Raw genomic sequence first — 19,383 nt, forward strand, 5'->3', positions numbered from 1 at the left:
AAAGGCAGAGTGAGTCCAGGGCACGCAAACACTCCAGCAGCATCCCCCCTGCTCTGCTGCTGAGAGCTGATGCTGCACTCCTGGATTTTTGGGGAAAGCCACATGGTAGTTAAAGGCATCAAGACACGGCTGAAGGAGATGAAACATTCAGCCTGCTTGGTTACAATTCCAGCGTGGGACTGTCACCCCTCTGCCAACCCTACACACCTCTGCCACAGGGGAAGGGCCAGCAGCTGTCTGGTGGGATGCCAAGCCGTAGGGAAAGCTTTCTTCCCCAGGCACACAAGGCTTTTCATGCTGGCATCTTGCTAAGGTTAACCTCGTTGCATCTCATTAAACATTTCCGATTTGCAAATGAAAAATGATTATGTTTAAATGAATTATTGATGAAACACCTTGAAATCCAGAGCAAAACTGTACAGCTGCATTTACTGATGGAGTCACTTGCCCAGAACATCAGTTAGGCAGAATCTGGGGATCAGGGGAGTGGTTATGACCCCAATTCAAGTCTCCCTCGATCACCCTGTGGCAGCACTGGCCACGCTCTTGGCATGCACCAGGGATCTGCAATAAGGAAAAGCTTTCTTCAAACCTCCACCCCAACACCTACTCAAATCCAACCACAGCTCCTTCAGAATGACACTGGGATAAAGGCAACTCCCTCTGCAGAGAGAGGGGCTTTCAGTTCCCTGCTAAGCTACTCACTGCCACCGTGCAGGACCGGCGAGCTCCGCGCTGAGCCCGTGTTGCTCTGGGAGCCGAACTTCTCCAGCAGCTCCGAGAATTCTCTCCTGTAAACAAAACCATGGTGCAGTCAGCTGCTGCTCAATACTCCCTCTCCATGATTATATGGCAAGAGAGCCCCCGATGGCAGTGACTGGGTACCAAGGCTGCAGGGCCGGTGCTCTCCAGCTGTGGGGAGCAGACAAAGCTTCCTCATGCACAAGGGAAACACCCTCTGCTTTCAAGAGCTTGTGCAAGGCTTCAGGTCTATAATCAATGTCATGGCAGTGCAGCTTTCCTGTGATGGGCTGCAGCTCTAGAGTGCTCCTACCGTGCCCAGAGTGTGTTCAGGGCATGAGGAGCTGGGAAGTGTCATGTCCTTAAAGGTCTTTTCCATCTTTATGACCCTATGATTCTATGGACAGCTCTGTGCTGAGAACTGTCATCCTGGGAGAGGGCAGGATGAACACTGGAGCCCTGCCTTACATCCTGGAAGGACTCCAGTGTTCATCCTGCCCTCCACCCCTGCTCATGGACCCTCCTGGGAATGTTTTCACCCCCAACAATAAGGCTCAAAAGTTTTGCAAACGCACCACACAAATTAAACCCTGCCAGAAGGAGTGGTAACTGTGCAAACATAACCCAAAAATTCTTGGCCTGTTTGTGACTCCTTCTAGGACAGTTAAATACAGGTTATTCTCTGTTTTTTCTCCTCTTTTCCTGGATAGAAAGCAGATCTCATAGCTCTTGCTGGAGTAAAGGAGATGGTTTATGGGGCACCTGCAAAAGCATCAACCCATTCTCTCAATCCATCCATGATGATTTTCTCCACAAACATCACAAGCTAAACCCTTGGAGCATGACACCTCAACCAAGATCTGCATGCAATCTTATCCCCAAAATCCCCTGGAAACTGATCTCCATGCTCAGGCACCAGATGTTTTGTTCCAGGTTGAGTTTGACCACCATGTGTCGAGCTGGAACTCCCTGTACACCACAGGTGATTTTCTTCATGATCTTTTTTTGCGTTTTTTTAAACTCCATTAAGAGCTACCATTGTCCACATTTACCAGCTCCTGCCTCATTTCTGTAACTTTTCTTTGAGTTGCTGTGAGCCCCTCGCATCCTTTCAGATGAGGAGGCATGGAAAGGAGTGACATCTTCATCGTGCCCACGTTGAGCAGCCTTCTGATCCAGCCCTGCCACGCTGCTCTCCTGCTGTCCCTCTGCAATGGGGGATGTTTCTCTCCCTTCATAACCCATCCCCACCGGACCGATCCGACCTTTTGGCAGAGAGATCCTCAAGGATGACTCATTTCTTACACATGCCAGTTAATAAGCATCCAGGCAGTGGGACAGACCCTGAAAATGTTTTCTCAGTGGCCACAGTAACACCATTAGATGTTGTCTTTGAAGGCAGGAGGGAATCCCCATGGGAAGGTGCCTTCCTGATGCCATAGCCCCAGGAAAAGCCTGGTTATGAGTGGCTCCTTCTCAGGCTTGGCAGACACAAGCTCAAGAGGTGAACCTGTAGGAACCCAGCCACAGCAAAGTTCCCTGAGCGAGGAGACTGCTGTGACACACTCGCAGACGCTGCGTCATCTGCGTTCCTCACCAGGACAGATGTTGGGTGTTATTGGCTAGATTAGAGTCAACAATATTAAATGATGAATGAATCATGAGCTCCTCAGGTTCCTGCTGGAAATGCTCTCAGTAATTTACATCTTCCCAGTCACAACCAGCTCATTAACGAACTTCAAAGACCAGTTCATGCCTTATCTAATATTGCCATCAAATGTATGCCTTATTCATTCAATTTAATGCTAATTTAAAACCCAAGTGTCACACAATGCTCAGTGACATCCCTTGGTGAATCCCAATATTTGCATCCATACTACTGTCTTTATCAACCAAACCCATGGCCTTAAACGAGACTGTGACTTTGTTCAGAAACCCCACATCTCACAGAGCTCTTTTGGCTTTCACCTCTTGGGCACAAACTTCTCAGGAACAGCCAAGATGCCACCAGGACCCCCAGAAGATGCTGTGACTTCCCAGTCATGGTGGTGATAAAGCAGTAGAGGGGACATGAAGATGATCAAGGCCATTCTCCAAGCACTGGAATTCTTTAATGGATCTACCCCTCAGACAGTGGCAGGCATTTGGTGGCCCACCAAGGGACAGCTGTGTGGGGCCAGCCCTGTGTGACCTGATGAGGGGAAGGCAGTTTCATAATGTAAGGTAAATACATAAAATATTAGGAAAATTTCTCCACTGAAAGGATGCCAGACACTGGGACAGGCTGCCCAGGGATGTGGTTCAAAAAACATGTGGATGTGACCCTTGAGGACATGGTTTACTGGTGGCCTGGGCAGTGGTAGGTTAAGAGTTGGACTCGAGGGTCTCAGAGGGTTTTTCCACCCTAAATGATTCCACAAGCACCGGGAAAGCAGAAGGACAAATCAGACCCTGGTTTGCTGATCCGTGGATCCCTGAGCCGAGCCTTGGGTGGATCTCAGCGGAATGATTCCAGTTTCCCAGTAAAGCCTCTGTGTTTCTGCAGCTGATTCACACCAGTTTCACTGGCAGCTCACACAGCCATGGCCTTACCCCTCCCTGACCCCTGCAGGGGCAGGTCCAACATGCTGGAATCTCACATATTATTCCCAGTGGTTACCAAATCACCAGCACTTTGGTTTTGTTTTGGGCTGAGTATTTCTGTGGTCATCTATTGTTCCATTTTCCTCAGATAATAATCCAGCAGAGCACAGAGGAGGTTATAAACACCACACAATGGCTGAAATACTCTTAGTTAATGCAAATGCAACTGGTGCAGCAGCTCTGTGACCCTGCAAACCCTGTCACCAACCTGCGCTGCCAAACTTTGTCATAAATGAGGACATGCATGGACTCAGCGCTCCTTGTTGTTGTTTATTTTGTGTCCTGAAATTCATCCACAAAGGAGGTTTATCATTATTTTCTCAGGAGCCTGAATGAGCTGTGAGACTGGGTCCAGCCCAGGGACAATGTGACCAAATGCCACCGTCCCAGCTCCTGCTTTGTTGGTCAGTCCTGCCAGCCCCAGTTCCACCAGGGACACAAACACATGACTAACTTGAGGCACACATCCCAGCAGAAAGTAAAGCACTTTCTGGTGCCAGTCTCCTGGGAATTAATTTTGTGCTCAGCGCTGTGTTTGGAGGAGTTGGATGCGGGCAGACAATGCCCAAACATTGCCGATTAATGAATGAGGGCACTGAAGGAATGCCAGCAGGCCTTGCTTTGTGCTTTCAGACACCAAGAGGCTTCAGAAGATGTCTTTAATATTTAAAATTTGACCCCTTACTAAAACATTGGCAATTGTCACGTGCCTGCAGGACTAAAATGCCCGGCTTGATTAAAAAACAACAACCGTGGCGTTGTATGAGGTGGAAAGTTCATTTTAACAAGCCCTTCTCCAGTTTTGTTTTTTCATTAGGATGCAAACATTTGAGGTCTGGAGGATGCTTGCAATAGAGCTTGGCCCTGAGCAGCCTTCAGCCAGCCCCAGGGTGGGATGGGGGGTCTGCCAGTAGCAGTCAGCTCCAGGATGACTTTGCTACAGATTAAGCAGCAGAGGGTCAATCTCTCTGCAGAAATTTTTTTTATCTCATAATGCCTCTTTGTCCTGCCCTTTTGTTCCTGGAAGAACAAAGGATGAATCCTACATCAAAGGTTGCACAGCGTCTGGAAACCTCAGCTCTGCACCACAGCTGGGAGAGAAAGTGGAGCCTGTGACATCAGAAATTACTGGTTTGTCTCCAAAAAAAAACAAACCTGCAGGTGAGTGGGAGCCATGAACCCAGAGCACTCCAAAAGTGTCACAAAGGCAGATTTTCTCACACAGCTCCAGTGGAATCAGGGCACCCACAGCCAGCCCGGGGCTGACACCCAGCTGTGTGGGGAGGTCACACCCTGGAGGGGAGGGATGGGGTATCCAGAGGGATCTGGACAGGCTGGAGAGGGGAAACCGTGCAAAATTCATAAAGTACAACAAAGCCAAGTGCCTGGGTCAGGGTAATTCCAAGCCCCAGTCCAGGCTGGGCAGAGAAGGAATCATAATCTCCCCTGGGAGAAGGATTTGGGCTGTTGGTGGGTGACAGCTGGACCTGCCCTGGCTGTGAGCACCCAGAAACCCCCCTGGGCTGGGCTGAGCCCTGCTATGGGCAGCAGGAGGGGGATTCTGCCCCTCTGCCCCCTCAGGTGAGACCCCACCTGCAGAGCTGCTCCAGCCCTGGGGCCAACAGCAGCAGGACCTGGAGCTGCTGGAGAGAGTCCAGGGGAGCCCAGGGAGATCCCCAAGGGCTGGAGCCCCTCTGCTCTGGGCCAGGCTGGGAGAGCTGGGGGTGCTCACCTGGAGAGGAGAAGCTCCAGGGAGAGCTCAGAGCCCCTGCCAGGGCCTAAAGGGGCTCCAGGAGAGCTGGAGAGGGACTGGGGACAAGGGATGGAGGGACAGGACACAGGGAATGGCTCCCACTGCCAGAGGGCAGGGATGGATGGGATATTGGGCAGAAATTGTTCCCTGGGAGGGTGGGCAGCCCTGGCACAGGGTGCCCAGAGCAGCTGTGGCTGCCCCTGGATCCCTGGCAGTGCCCAAGGCCAGGCTGGACAGGGCTTGGAGCAGCCTGGGACAGTGGGAGGTGTCCCTGGCCATGGCAGGGGTGGAATGGGATGAGATTTGAGGTCCCCTCCAATCCAAGCTGTTTGATGCCTTCCCTCTCTGTGGGTGGGATGGAAGCAGTGCCAGGCACAAGTGCACCTCACTGCTCTGGGAAAGGCTGGCAGCTTTTCCCAAAGCACAGCCTTTGTCCCTGGCACACCCAGGCTTGCTGGAGTCAGCCCTCCCTGCCAGCTGAGCAGCCAGTGCTCAAAACAACAGTGGCATGGGCTGAGCTGTCACTGTCACACGCAGGGCAGGAGGGAATATCCTGCATCTACACCAGGCCAGGCACCAGCTCCAGCCACAGCCCCTCTGCTGGGAAAATCAGTGCAGACAGAATGACCTGGAACTGATTCTGCCCCTTTTCCTGGGCCTGGACCTCAGGGCCTGGGGTCACTTCTGGACCCCTCACAAGGGGCTGGAGCAGATCCAGGGAAGGGAACAGAGCTGGGAAGGGGCTGGAGCACCAGGAGCAGCTGAGGGAGCTGGGGGGGCTCAGCCTGGAGAAAAGGAGGCTCAGGGGGACCCTGTGGCTCTGCACAGCTCCTGACAGGAGGGGACAGCCAAGGGGGTCGGGCTCTGCTCCAGGGAACAGGGACAGCACAAGGGGAAATGGCCTCAAGTAGTGCTGGGGGGGTGTCAGGTTGGACATCAGGAGGAATTTCTCCATGGAAAAGGTGGTCAGGCTGCCCAGAGCAGTGGTGGAGTCCCCACCCCTGGAGGTGTCCAAGGAACAACTGGATATGGCACTCGGTGCTCTGGGCTGGGAGACCAGTCAGAAGTTGGACTCGAAGATCTTTTCCAACCCCAGCGATCCTGTGTGAGTCTGATGCTGTTCCATAGTGCCAGAGCACTTGCAGAGAAGCAGCCTTTCCTTCCTGCTGCTTGTGTGAGCCCTGCTAATCCAACAGCCCCTGCTCCTGGGATGCTGGGGATGCACCTCGTGCGCAGACAATGAATTTAGTATTTCATCCTGCCAGGACTCAGAGGTGCAGCACAAACTGGCTCCTCCCAGTGATAAACCTGACAGACCAGGCCGATATCTGTGCAACGCAGAGAAACAAGGAACTATTGTAACTTTCAGGCTGAGAATGAATAAACAATAATTATGACTATGCAATAAATTATCCTCATTAGCTGAAGGTGAGCACAGATGAAAATCAGATTTAAGCATGACCTAAACCTGGTGAGTCCAGCTCCAAATCTGAATCCTCTGCTTTAAGCCCTGGCATTACTGCTGCTCTCTGCAGCCCAGCTGATGCGACAGGCCCAAAACATGCATCTGATACATGCCAGAGACTGAGTTCCATGAAAAGCACAGGTAATTTGGGCTTATAATTAACTCCAGAGACAAATAATAGCGTTTATGACTCAAATTCACCCAAGGGCAACCACAACAAAATGCTACTCAGCTGAGTCATTGGGAAAATTGGCAGCGGTGTTGGATCCAACCCAGAGCCATGACGTTCCCTCCTCCAGAGTGCTTTGAGTGAGGAAGGATCTGAAAATAAACCGAATTTTCTCTGTCCTGTGTCCTCCTCAGCTTGTGGGTCTTGTGAGCTGCTTTGCTGGGCGGTGGGAAGGGGGAAAGCTGCCCACAGCTCACGGCATGGCACTCCACAGGCATCACCCCCAGAGCTGATGGCCCCTTTCCACCCGGCTGGCTGCTCACCCATGCTCAAGGATAGACTTAAAAGATAGCAGGGCATCAATAAAAGACAACACTAAGTGGGAAAAAAAGTGGAGAGCAGAAAAATCCTTCCCCATGTTCCCACAGCCCTTAATCCTGGAGATATGTATTCGTGTATCAAACAGTTTGCGAGATGATTATGTAAGTGAAATCTCTGCAAATCTTTTGGAAAAAAGAATAAATAAACTGATTACTTCCCCCCTCTCTCTCTGGCTAACCTTTTGCAGATTTAAGAGATAACCAACAGGGAACGGAGGCCAAATAAATTGCTTAAAGTTTCATTGCCCTGCCGGCCTGCCCCAGCGCCCTGCAGGGCAACCCGGGCTGCGGGAGCAGGGGGGAGCTGCAGCCACGCCTGCTGCAGGAAACATCTGCTGCAATTTGGGATATCAGGAGCTACACAAACAGCTTGAAACAGATCATGGTGGAGGCAGAAAACCTGGGGGCTCTGGCTGAGGAATCAAGTGTTTCAGAGCAAGTCTTGCTGCTGCTGGACACAGAGATCCCAGCTGAGCTGTGGGATCCCATCTCTCCTGCCCACTGGCACTCTGCCCCACCAAGGGGCAGATCCAGAGCTGCATCCTGAGCATCCCTACTTGGACCAGAGGATCCCTGGTGACCTACTTGCTTCACCCAGCATTTCCTCAGAGCTGCTGAAGGACTTGCACTTAATGTAATAATAGGAGATGCCATTTCCCCTGGAAGAGGGTGGCTAGAAGCAGCCCGTCATTAATAGCGAATAATTCTTCCAGCAGCGTATTGCTGTGTCAGAATTAGTCTCACGCCTGTCATTAGAGCACTCTCACTGCTCTGCCAAGGCAGGAAGGCTGCACAGCAGCTGATGGATAAGGAATGCAGCCATCATTAATCACCCATCATCTCCACGCTAACGGGACCTGGGTGCGTTCAGCGGGGACTCTGAGCTGCGGCCAGCCACGGGCAGAGCACAGCCTGCCTGCCCACAGCCACACTCTGCCAAATCCCACCCTCATTCCTCTGCTTCCTGCAGCACCTCAGCTTCCCCAAGCCCTGTTTCTGTCAAGGGAGAGGATGTGCCAACACATTGTGCCAGATCTCCCGTGGGATATCAGCAAAGACCCCACTAATCCATACCTTGGTTCCCACAGTTCTGCCCGCTCCCATGGCACCATCATTGTCCCACACAGCTTAAATCCAGTCAAGACAGGACTGAACTCTTTCCTTCTCCTTCCAAACCTCTGAGTCTCTCCAGAGAGAGCAAGGTTTCCCAGGGAGCAACAAGGGGACAGGTCTCAGGGAGAAACTTCTCATCCTCCCTGAGAAGGAGGAAACCTCTGGGGAAGGAAGACCTGAACTCAATGTATCCAACCAGAAAGGAGAGGGAAGATCCTGGTATCCCTGCACATCTTCATCCAGATCTCTGTGCAGGATGTGCTGAAACACCACACAGCAGAGCTGAGGGAGCTGTGCCAACCTACAGCCAAGACTGGAGCAGCCCTGGTCCTCTCTGGGGAAACACCTGTGGAAATCTGCTCAGTGCTGGGATGTCCCACAGACCCCACCCAGGCAGGGCTGGAGCTGGGAGCCACCAAGGGAAGCTTTGCTTCCTTCCATTCCAGCTGCACTGAATTCCCACCCGTGCACAGTTAGCAAAGACCCCCGGCCACCTCTGCCTTCCCCGTGGGCTTTGGGCCTGATTTGCCCCAAGGCTCTACAGCTGTGGTGCCAAGGAGTGCCACAATCTCCCTTCCCAGGCTGCCACGTGCCCCTTACTTGGCGTCGTCATCGCGGGCTATCAGGAGGCGCATGTGGCTGGTGGCCGACGCCGTCCTCAGGATGTCCACGGCCCTGGAACACAGAGACCAAGACATGTCAATCCCACTGGAGCTCCACTGGTCTCGCCCTGCTCATCTCACAGCTGGGCAGAGACCCCTGACCTGGGCAAACCCTGCCAGCAGCCGAGGCCTTGGCTGGATGCCCTTCCCTGCCCTGGCAGCGAGGCTGAGGGCAGCCCAGCCAGATCCTGATTTTCCCACTTCTGCAGTAACTGAGAAGTCCCTGATAGCAAAACCTAGAAGACACCTGTGGTGGTGAGCAAATCCCCCTGCACAGCCTGTGGCAGGTGGTCTTTAACATCCCTTCCAACCCACACCATTCCATGATTCTGTAATTCCCGACCTGGGGAAGTTTCCATCCCAGGGACAGCCTTTTTCTGGGTCAAAATACAAGTGCCCTTGGCAGCCAGAGCAGTTGCTGGGAGCCAGGCACAGCCTCCCACAGCCACAGAGATGTTCTCATGGACATCACCAAACCCAGCTGCCCTGGGGCTTGGGCATCAGGACCAGCTCCTCGTGCTGCTTCCCATCCAGGCTCGGCACCTGGTGCAGGAATGCAGGGAGGCACTAGGATAGCACAGGGTTTAATGGGAAAGGAGAACCCCCAAGGTGTTGGTGCTCCTGTGGAGCTGTGAATGATTCTCTTGGTGGGGAGCTGAGGGGCTGGATCGTGGCTCCAGAAGGAACTGGAGCAGCACTGTCAGGCTCAGGCACCAGCTAATCTCCAGTGCTGGGAACTGCAGGATGTGTTGGGAAGCTGCAACAGATGCAGTGGAGGTGCCAGGAGATGTTTAAAAACTCAGCATTTTGGGGGAATGTCTCAGATCCAATTTGGACCCTCTGGTCTATTTTTAGATTGAATCTTTCTGTCTGATAATTTCCAAGTTGGCTCTTGGGAACGGCACCCAGAGTGATGCCCTGGTGCCCTCCACACAACTCACAGCCTAAGCTGCTTCACAGAGTCCCACAAAAGCAACAGGAATGGGAAATTTCCATGTGGATAGGGTACCTCTCGCTTGTAACCCCAATCAGGGACTCTCCATTGACCTCCAGGATCTGGTCTCCTGGCTGCAGGCGCCCTAGAAAAGAAAACTCATGGATAGAAACTGGAAAATACAGCTTGAAGGGACTGGGAGAGGCTGGGCAGTTCCCCCCTGTGCCCAGAGACAGCATGAGAAATGCATTTGTTGTTCCAGAGATGCTCGCCCGACCTGTTTTTCCAGATGTCCATAAATGAAGTTTCTGCAACCTCACGGAACAACCCGTGCCAATGTCCCAGCACTTCCTCTGCTCTAGGAAGTTGCAAAAGTAAATACTGAAAACTGCAATAAAGCTTTTGCTTAAATTGCTTTGAGGTCAAGTAGTTCAGTTCGAGGTCAGGTAGAAAACCATGAGAGGCACTTCCACCTGTTCTGGATTTATTTTCCTTTATTGGATGGAAAAATGATGTAACAGCTGGGGAAAAAAAAAGAGATCTTTTTAGCTGAAGCTGTAAAATATGAGCTCTGCAAGCCCGTAATACCTACTTAGGTGAACATATTCACAATGAAATCAGTGACCCAGAGCAGAGCTGAGTTTGCAAAAGGATCTCTGGTCATTGCGGGGCCACAGGGAGGTGGGAAAGGACAGGGAAGTTCTTGTGTGGCAGAGGTGGGTCGTGCTCTACACACACAGAGCAACAGTACAGATGCTGAGGAGCCAGTCCAAGGCTGCTGTCAGACGTTAGAACAGCTGCCACACTAAAAAAATACCCCAATCACTGGAAAATCTCCAAGCGAGCACCCAAAACATCTAATAAGGGATGAAACAAATGTGTGAAATAAATACCCTCAGTCTGGGCTGTTCTCAGACCTCATGGCACTCTGCCCCGTGTTCCACTCACCATCTGCGTAAGCAACACCCCCTGGAAGGATCCTCTTGACGTAAACTCCATATTCTTCTCCAGTGAGCTCCTTGATGCCACCAATGACCTTAATGCCTGCAGGAAGAACACAGCCCATGCACAAAGGCAAGAGAATCAGAGCTGGCAAAGGCCATGCCTGAGGGATGTAGCCCCAACCCTAAATTCATGGAATCCTGGAATGATCTGGGTTTGAACAGACCTTAAAGGCCCTCCAGTGCCACCCATGCCATGGCAGGGACACCTCCCACTGTCCCAGGCTGCTCCAAACCCCATCCAGCCTGGCCTTGGGCACTGCCAGGGATCCAGGGGCAGCCACAGCTGCTCTGGGCACCCTGTGCCAGGGCTGCCCACCCTGCCAGGGAACAATTCCTAATTCCCAATATCCCATCCATCCCTGTCCTCTGGCAGTGGGAGCCATTCCCTGTGTCCTGTCCCTCCATCCCTTGTCCCCAGTCCCTCTCCAGCTCTCCTGGAGCCCCTTTAGGCCCTGGCAGGGCTCTGAGCTCTCCCTGGAGCTTCTCCTCTCCAGGTGAGCACCCCCAGCTCTCCCAGCCTGGCTCCAGAGCAGAGGGGCTCCAGCCCTTGGGGATCTCCCTGGGCTCCTCTGGACTCTCTCCAGCAGTTCCAACTTCATCACTGATGGGAAAGGATCTGTTCCTGCTGCAGATCAAAACATTCCTGGTGACGAGTGTTTCCCGCAGGAGATTCCCCCCTGTGCACACCTGGACAGCCCCAGGGGCAGGGCAGTGGTGGGGACATCTCCACGCCCCTGCCAGGCCCCAGCAGCACCTCAGCCCCTGATGGCAGAGCCACACCCCAGGAGTGGCCACTTGGGTCAGAGTTTGGCAGAGGAGACCCCTGCACCATGTCTGAGCCACTCCCCATTTACCTCCACTGGGTCCCAAATAGAAATCTGCTTGAAGTAAATGTTTATAAAATATGTAAAAAATCAGCCCCACGGCACAGGGCAGCCCGGGTGCCCTGCAGCACCTGCTCAGGGCTCCTGCTCCTCACAGCCACCCCTCCTGTCCCCATAAGCCGGCTGGCAGGAAAAGGTCCAAGAGACTTATTTACCCAGGCCTCATGAAGTCCTGCTTCGAAGATCCAGGCTATGCACAGAAGGATTAAAAAGCCTGGCTTTAATTAAGAAATCTCTGCCCAGAGCCCCCCGGTCGGGCATTTTGCTGCTGTGGTGCAGGGGCAGGCTGGGGACAGGCTGGGGACGGGCAGTGCCACCGAGCCAGCGCCAGGCCAGCCCTGTGCCCCTGTGTAGGAACAAGGCACAGCTGCCCTAAAACCGGGAGGGAAGAGGATCCCGAGTCGGGGCTGCTCAGGACACAGCACCATTCCCATCCCTGCTTCCCTTCCTTTCATAAGCCAAGCTCTGCTCTCAGGCCCCTCAGAGCTTTCATCTGCCTCTAGGGAAAGACTTTGTGTCTCACGTCAACTTTATATTAAATTAGATTAAAATGAAATCATTACAATTTCCCATAAAGACATTTCTATTTCTATATGCAGCAATGGCTTCTTTTCCTGAGCTCCAAGTCCCAGCTCTGTCTGGTTGCTGGAGTTTATTCACTGGGCTTAATGCATTAACCAGGCACTTGTGAGGAGCTGTTTTACTGCTGGCACAGGGAACTCACAGCAGAACACCTCAGGAACTGGCACTAATATTTTCTAATTAGTAATATAATAGTATAGTATTATATAATCATATTATTATAATTTATAATATTTTCTATTGCATTATAAAAGAAATTCACTCAAATTGGAAATATTGCCCCCCAAAAAAGTACCTATAAGCAGCACAAGCCTCACCAAGGTGTGGGTGAGGTCAAGGCACCTGGGCACAAAAAGTGGGGAGGAGATGCTCTGGCCATGGGCCAAAGGTAAAACGTGCTCATGGCCAGGGATGCTCAGCTGGAAATTCCTCTGCTCCCTGTGGAGCCAGAGGATCTCTCTGGGCTGTGCAAAGACACCCCAGGGAACAGGGGCACCCCAGGGGTGGGCTTGAGAAACCTTAGCAAGAGGGGTCCTGGAGAGACACAGCCCCATCGCTTCCCTGGGTGGAACAGAGCCTGGAAGTCCAGCCCAAGCCAAGGGAATGACTGAGGAACTCATCCTACATCTTTCTTCACCCCTAAAACACAGGAATTAGGAATGATGAAGAACACTGGACAAATAATATAAAAATCTGCACCTTGCAGAGGCTGAGCCACAGCATCCCCCAGCAGCCCAGTGTGTGCCGAGATATCAAATCAATAATGACTCATTTCCCTTTTGTGTCTGCAAATCAATTGTAAAAATGCCTTAATATAGCTGAAGTATCTCCAAATCCTCCTTTATCCCCAACGATGTCATGAGAAAATCCGATCTTGTTATTAAAATCAGTGATTACTCACAGTATTGCTCCAGACACACTCAAACTTGGATGGGAGGAGAAAAAAATCCCCGAGTTTGAACTTCCTTGTTGGAAAAGCAGCTGGATGCTGCTGAGCTCTGCCCACTACTCACACCCATCACCTCACCAAGAACGTGCTCTAGGTGCCAGTCCTGCCCCCCAAAATCCACTGGAGGGTCCCCACTGGGGCAGGGAGGAGGAGGAGGTGGAGGTTGAGGAGGAGGAGGAGGAGGAGGAGGAGGAGGAGGGAGGGCTCACCCTTTCCAGGGTTCAGACCACTCCAGGGGACAGCAGCTGATGGATGGCAGCAAACCTGGATCATCCAGGACTGTGGTGGCAGCATTCCTGGGACAGTAATTTTTTACGTATTTTATAAACATTTATTTCAAGCACATTTCTATTTGGGACCCAGTGTAGGTAAATAACGGCTCTTTAATTATCACAGCATCAAAGTCCCAGTATAATGCTTATTAAGTCATACTTAGGGCCAGATAATCTAGCCTATTTTGGATCCCTCTATTTAATCTTTCCTTTCTGGCAAAGGTCCTGGAGCTGATGCCCATGTCCCTGTTTTTTTTCTCTTCTGCAGACCAGAGTTTGCCAGAAAAACTCCAGATGGACCTAGAGGTAAGACTGACCAAGACTGTGTTTTCTTTAGGTTCTTAACGATCCTGTAGATGTCTCCAAGACCCTCAGGCTTCTCTGGTGCCTCTAATCCTGCTCCCACTAATGCCAGAGTCACAGTTCTCAGGCTATAATCTCACCTGCTCCTGGATCCACACAGGTCAGGGGGTGTCCTGGCTAATCTGGTTGTTTAGTCCAACTGGGATCATCCCGGGCACATCCTGACCCCGCTGCCTGCCAGGCTGGCCACAGAGAGGGGCCACCCGCTCTCTGCCTAAGCTGCCAATGTTCAATTACATTTCCCTTAATCCCCCTGTTGATCTTGCAGCCCCCGCCAGCTTGTTCTGTCTGGAGGAAGGGACAGATTGGAGGTGAATCACTCGCTGCCCTGTCCTAAGCAGATGAAGGTCAAGATAATGGGATCTTAGTGTTTCTGAGAAATGCTCCTTAATCAGCATTTCCCTTTGATGGCTATTCTTTAATTCGAGGTGCAGGTTTGAGGAGCTGCCAGGTAACCCCTTTGAACTTCTGCTGAGGTTCACTTGTGGGTTTCCACCTAAAGCCACAGAGCAACAGACCCGGGGCCAAATGCTGACCTGGCACCAAGCAGTGATGCTGCTCCAAAGGAACTGCTGGAATAATGCCTCATCCTACCTGGGAAACTGGTGGGATAACCCCTCATCCCACCTGGGAAACTGCTGGGATAACACCTGCATTCAGCTTGAGAAACTCAGGGCACTTTCTTTTCCCAAATAAACCCACTCTGAGCAGCTACACCTCTGCAAACACAGGGATTCTGTAAGCAGCACTCATCAGAGAGAGGTGATTAAGCTGCCAGAGGGCAGGGATGGATGGGATATTGGGCAGGAATTGTTCCCTGGGAGGGTGGGCAGGCCCTGGCACAGGGTGCCCAGAGCAGCTGTGGCTGCCCCTGGATCCCTGGCAGTGCCCAAGGCCAGGCTGGACAGGGCTTGGAGCAGCCTGGGACAGAGCAAGGTGTCCCTGCCCAGGGCAGGGGGTGGGATGAGATGAGCTTTGTGGCCCCTTCCAAGCCAATTCCATGATTTCTGGAGGATGATCACTCCTCCTGAGTGCCTCAAGCCTCACAGGAGAGGATGAAGCCAGCAGTTGATGGCATTAGGAAATCCACATTATTGTAGCTTCCTCCAGCACACCACAATTTGCTTTGTAGGTTCTGCTAGAGTGAAGTGGCTCACAAAGGGCTGCCACATCTGTCACTTCTTCCAGAGGTCAGTGATGGCCCCATCAGGCTTTTCTGGGCCTCCTCCTTTAATGAGCTAAAGGTGAATTTGGTTGAGGTGATGGGATTTCACCTCTGGAGATTAAAATATCATGTTCACCAAGTAAAGTCATTTTTCTGAGCTCCCATGAACCTCATGAACCTGGAAAGAGTCAGCAAAGCCATCCCTACATGGCAGAAAGTCTTGTTTACCCCAGAGCTGGAAACAGCCAATAATTAATCCTTAATTAATCTCAGGTCTCGGGAAAGCTGAATTTGTTTCTCTGGTGACTCCTCAGGAGCTGTCCCAGATGGTCATTCAGGAGTCTTTCCAAGAGGTCCCCATCTGCTCTGTGGGAGGGTGGGCTGCACTCACCACTAAGGATTAGGGGAGAGACTGTGAAATCCTGATGCAGGATCACAGATTTTTATCAAGTCCATGGCAGAGCACCACTGGATACAGAGAGGTCAGAAGAAATGCTCTGCTGGGTCCCTCTGGGCTGAGTGTCATGAGCCTGGGATTTTCTCACGTTCTGGTGGATGTGACCTTCTCTTTTCCCTTCTCACCCATGCTTTGAAGTTCAGAGCGCTGTGGAAGGACACCTGACTCACTCGGTGCTCATTCCCTTCCCCGTGGGCCAAACTTCCCAAACCCAGCTCATCCCAGTCCTCAGGAGCAGGAAGCACCTTCCATCCCTCATTGGGATGGCTTTCTGGGGGCAAAGTCTGCAGAGGGGCAGGGGAGTGCTGGAAATTCTGCTTATTTATTTATTTATTTATTTGGCATTTACATTGATTTAATCCAGAAAATTCTGAAAGGCCTCTCCCCCTCAGCCTGCTGAGGGAAGGGGTTGTGGCCCTGGGCTCCTGCACAGCTCCCAGCACTGGCTGCTCACCATTACCATAGAATTAGTTGGGATTTTGACATTTTTTTAATGTCTCGGCTGCAAAAGCAGCAGAAGATACTCGGCACAGGCAGGTACAAGACACAAGAACCAGAGAGACAGCAGCCTTCACACAGGGAGGCACATCCTGACACAGGCCCTGGGGACTGGGGGGAGGTTTGGGTATCCCAGCCCAGCCTGCTGCCCCTGGCACTCACCCAGCCCGTTTGCACACTCGTAGAAGTCGAAGCAGTGCACGGCTCGATCCATCCCGTACGGTCCCATCAGTGTCCTGGGGGAGACAAGAGGAGCAGCTTTCTGCCACGGGCCAGAGAGGACAGAGGCAGGGGTGCCCTGCCTGCACACACAGAGGCACATTGTCCCTGCCAGCCCAGCAGGCACTGCAGACACCCAGGCACAGCCCCACCACTGCACCCCCACGGGCAAAACAGCCCCCAGCCAGCCCCCCCGGCCTCTACACAGATAAATGAGAGAATATGTGCAGGGCTGAGCATCATCCTCCCCACCCAGCAAATCTGATGGACCTGTCTGTGATTCATTACCCCAGATTATCAGGGCTGCACAGCTGTGCAGCACCCGGGAAATGAGATCAGAGCTGGAATAAAGCAGTTTCACAAACACAGCCTGTGATGAGCGCAGCCGGGCACAATCCACTCTCGAGGTTTTTAATGCAGGCAGAGGGATGCAACAGGGGATGCAAGAGCTGCTCCAAGTCCTGCCTGGCCTGGTGGGAGCTTCTCACCACAAGCCAGAGCAGGTGCAAGAGCATCACACACCTGAGATTCCCCCAGGCCAAGTAACTCCCCAAAACATCTCACACTCTCCCCTAAACACCTTAGGCAAATGAATGACCCCAAATGAATGACCCAAAAACCACCCTGCCCCAACCACAGGTGCCAGACTCCAAACCTGGGACCATCAGTGCTTCTCTTTGGGCTCCTCAGGATGGATGAGCCCTGATCTGAGAAACCCCGACCCAGATGTGCCAGGTGTAAAGAGGCACCAAAGCACTCCCCAAAATTTAAGTTGCGAGAGAGAAGGTGTTTCCCAATCGATACCAGGTCCCAGATCTGAGCACAGATGAGGAGGAACAGCAGCATGGGAAACAAGAGGCTGCTCCGGCAGGATGCAGGATAAGAATAACCTGCAGGGACTTACCAGGAGTCCAAAATAAAACTCAAAATACTGAGCTATCCAGCAAAGCCATTAACTTCCACCTCTAAGATTCGGACTGGAAGCATTTTCTCTATGTCAAAAAATGCCCCTCCTTGCAATCCCTGCGCTGTACTGAAGACTGAACAAACAACTGGCCACATCTGGCTGCTGACAAATGGAGCTCGAAGGCATCCCAGGAAGGCAGAGCAGCCCTGGGCCCAGGCTGGTTCAATCCCCCGGGCAGGATTTTCAGGGTATTTCGAGTAAATCACCGAGGAAATTCCCCGGGCGGGAGGGAAGGCACCCCACGGCCACAGTTCCAGCGGAGCAGATGCCTCCTTGACACCATCAGCTCTTCTCATCATCCCCTGTGATCAGCTCTTCTCATCATCCCCACTCTGAGCCCCGAGCCCTGCGAACGCCACCAACGCAGAAAACCCAACCAGCGACGAGGTCCTGGGTTCTTCCTGCAGTCCCTGCCTCCCAACCCTGCTCCTGGAGAAGCCACGGGAAGAACCTGGGCTGGGAGTGGAAGGCCGGGACCCCCGGGGCCCCCTGCCATCCCCAGCGCAGCTGGGGGACGTTACCTGCTGATGATGATGGCTCCCTTGTAAAGGACAGAGACCGCGGGCATCTTGCCGCCGGCGGCAGCCCGGCCCTGCCCGGCTCCGGCCACTCTGATTTGGCAGGAATCCGTTAAAGGGATGGGAGGAACAAAAATGAGAAAAAATAAAAAAACAACAACAAAAAAAAGGGGAGGTCGGAGGGCATCACGTGGTCTCCCCGTATGCATGTTAATTCCTCCCAACATTAACACAGATCAGCTCAAAACATCTCCAACTTTAGATTAAAGCTTACGCAAGCCGGAGCCAGCGCGGCCCCTCGGAGCGCCTTCCCAAAGCGCGGGGCCGGAGCAGGGCTGGGGCTCATCCTCAGCTCAAGGGGAATTACCCGGGATGCGCTCCTGGATTGGCCCCGCCAAGGACGGAGGGTAGCGTTGGGTGTGGGATGTGTGCAGCCACCATCCCTAAAGGGTTAAAATCCATAGCAAAGCTCTGGAAGCAGTAACAGACTGTGGCACTTAGGGGGTTTAGGGTTGATGCTGATTTTTTTTTTTCTTTTAGCATCTTTTCCAGCCCACAGTTTTTCCTTCCTAATGCAGAACAAATTCAGCTGTCCCCTGTCTGCTGGGAGGTCAGAAGCCTGATTTGCCTTTGGACAGCCCCTTCCTTCCACAGAATCACAGAATGACCAGCTTGGAAGAGACCTCAAAGATCATCGAGCCCAGCCCGTTCCCCGACACCTCAACTAAACCCTGGCACCCAGTGCCACATCCAGTCTTTTTATAAACACATCCAGGGATGGTGACTCCACCAACTCCCTGGGCAGAGCATTCCAGAACTTTATCAGGCTTTCTGTGAAAAACCTTTTCCTAATATCCAACCTATATTCCCTCTGATGCAGCTTGAGACTGAGTCCTCCATCCCTATCTTGGTGCCATCATCCAGCTGGAGAAGCTGCAGCACCCCTGTCTTGTGGGATGGGGGGATGGAGGGATGAAATAAGATTATCCAGGGCTTGCCAGTGAATGGGGATGGACCAGACCAGCCCACCTCAGGGCTTGGCTGGAGCAGGGGGAAAGATCTGGTGACCTTTCCTGAGAAGGGAAACACTGCAGGAGGACACGGGTCCTGCATCCCAGCCAGCTCTGGAGGACATCTGAGGTCACAGGGAAGCTCCTGGCCCTGACTCCACCGAAGTCCTCCTCGTGCTGTTCCCAAGTGTCTCAGCAGGCTCCTGGCCAGCTCCCATTAGTGGCTCTTGGCCTCGTTAGTGGAGCTCTGACTGCAGCTGCTGTGGACGTGCCTGCCTGGCACTGCCACTCCTTGCCAAACCATCCCTTGAGTCCAAGCTGCTGGATATTGCTGTTCCCATGTTTGAGCAACTGATTTTATCAGCTGGAGCTTCCCCAAGGGCCTCGTGTGAAGCCTCGCTGGGCAAATGCAAAGTGCTTCAAAACTATAACAAATTGGAAAAGTTCTGCATTTGGTCTTCTTTTTTAAAATTGTTTTCATTTGAGGACATTCAGATAACATTTAGAATCTGAGTAGATTTGACTTTTGGGTGGCCAAAACTTTCCTAAAAATTAAATTAGCTAGCTAAAAAAAATAAAATTTGGATAAATAATGCCGACTATACAAACATAGATGCATCTGGTGATAGATACAT

General features: G+C 52.3%; 1 protein-coding gene across 1 annotated transcript in view; it reads right to left on the bottom strand.

The window, feature by feature from the left end:
• LOC110470215 (syntaxin-binding protein 4-like) overlaps positions 1 to 16,377 on the bottom strand; it is a 35,126-nt gene extending 18,749 nt beyond the window's left edge. Inside the window, exons 1-5 of the mRNA XM_021529699.3 lie at positions 16,197 to 16,377; positions 10,809 to 10,904; positions 9,936 to 10,005; positions 8,865 to 8,939; positions 706 to 791 (exon numbers count right to left, since the gene is read on the bottom strand). Coding sequence (XP_021385374.3) covers positions 706 to 791; positions 8,865 to 8,939; positions 9,936 to 10,005; positions 10,809 to 10,904; positions 16,197 to 16,356 — 487 coding nt within the window. The 5' untranslated portion in view covers positions 16,357 to 16,377. The remainder of the gene's footprint in view (positions 1 to 705; positions 792 to 8,864; positions 8,940 to 9,935; positions 10,006 to 10,808; positions 10,905 to 16,196) is intronic.
• Between the last annotated feature and the right edge of the window lie 3,006 nt (positions 16,378 to 19,383).

Source organism: Lonchura striata, chromosome 16 (assembly GCF_046129695.1).
Source record: "Lonchura striata isolate bLonStr1 chromosome 16, bLonStr1.mat, whole genome shotgun sequence".
NCBI classification, from domain to species: Eukaryota; Metazoa; Chordata; class Aves; order Passeriformes; family Estrildidae; genus Lonchura; species Lonchura striata.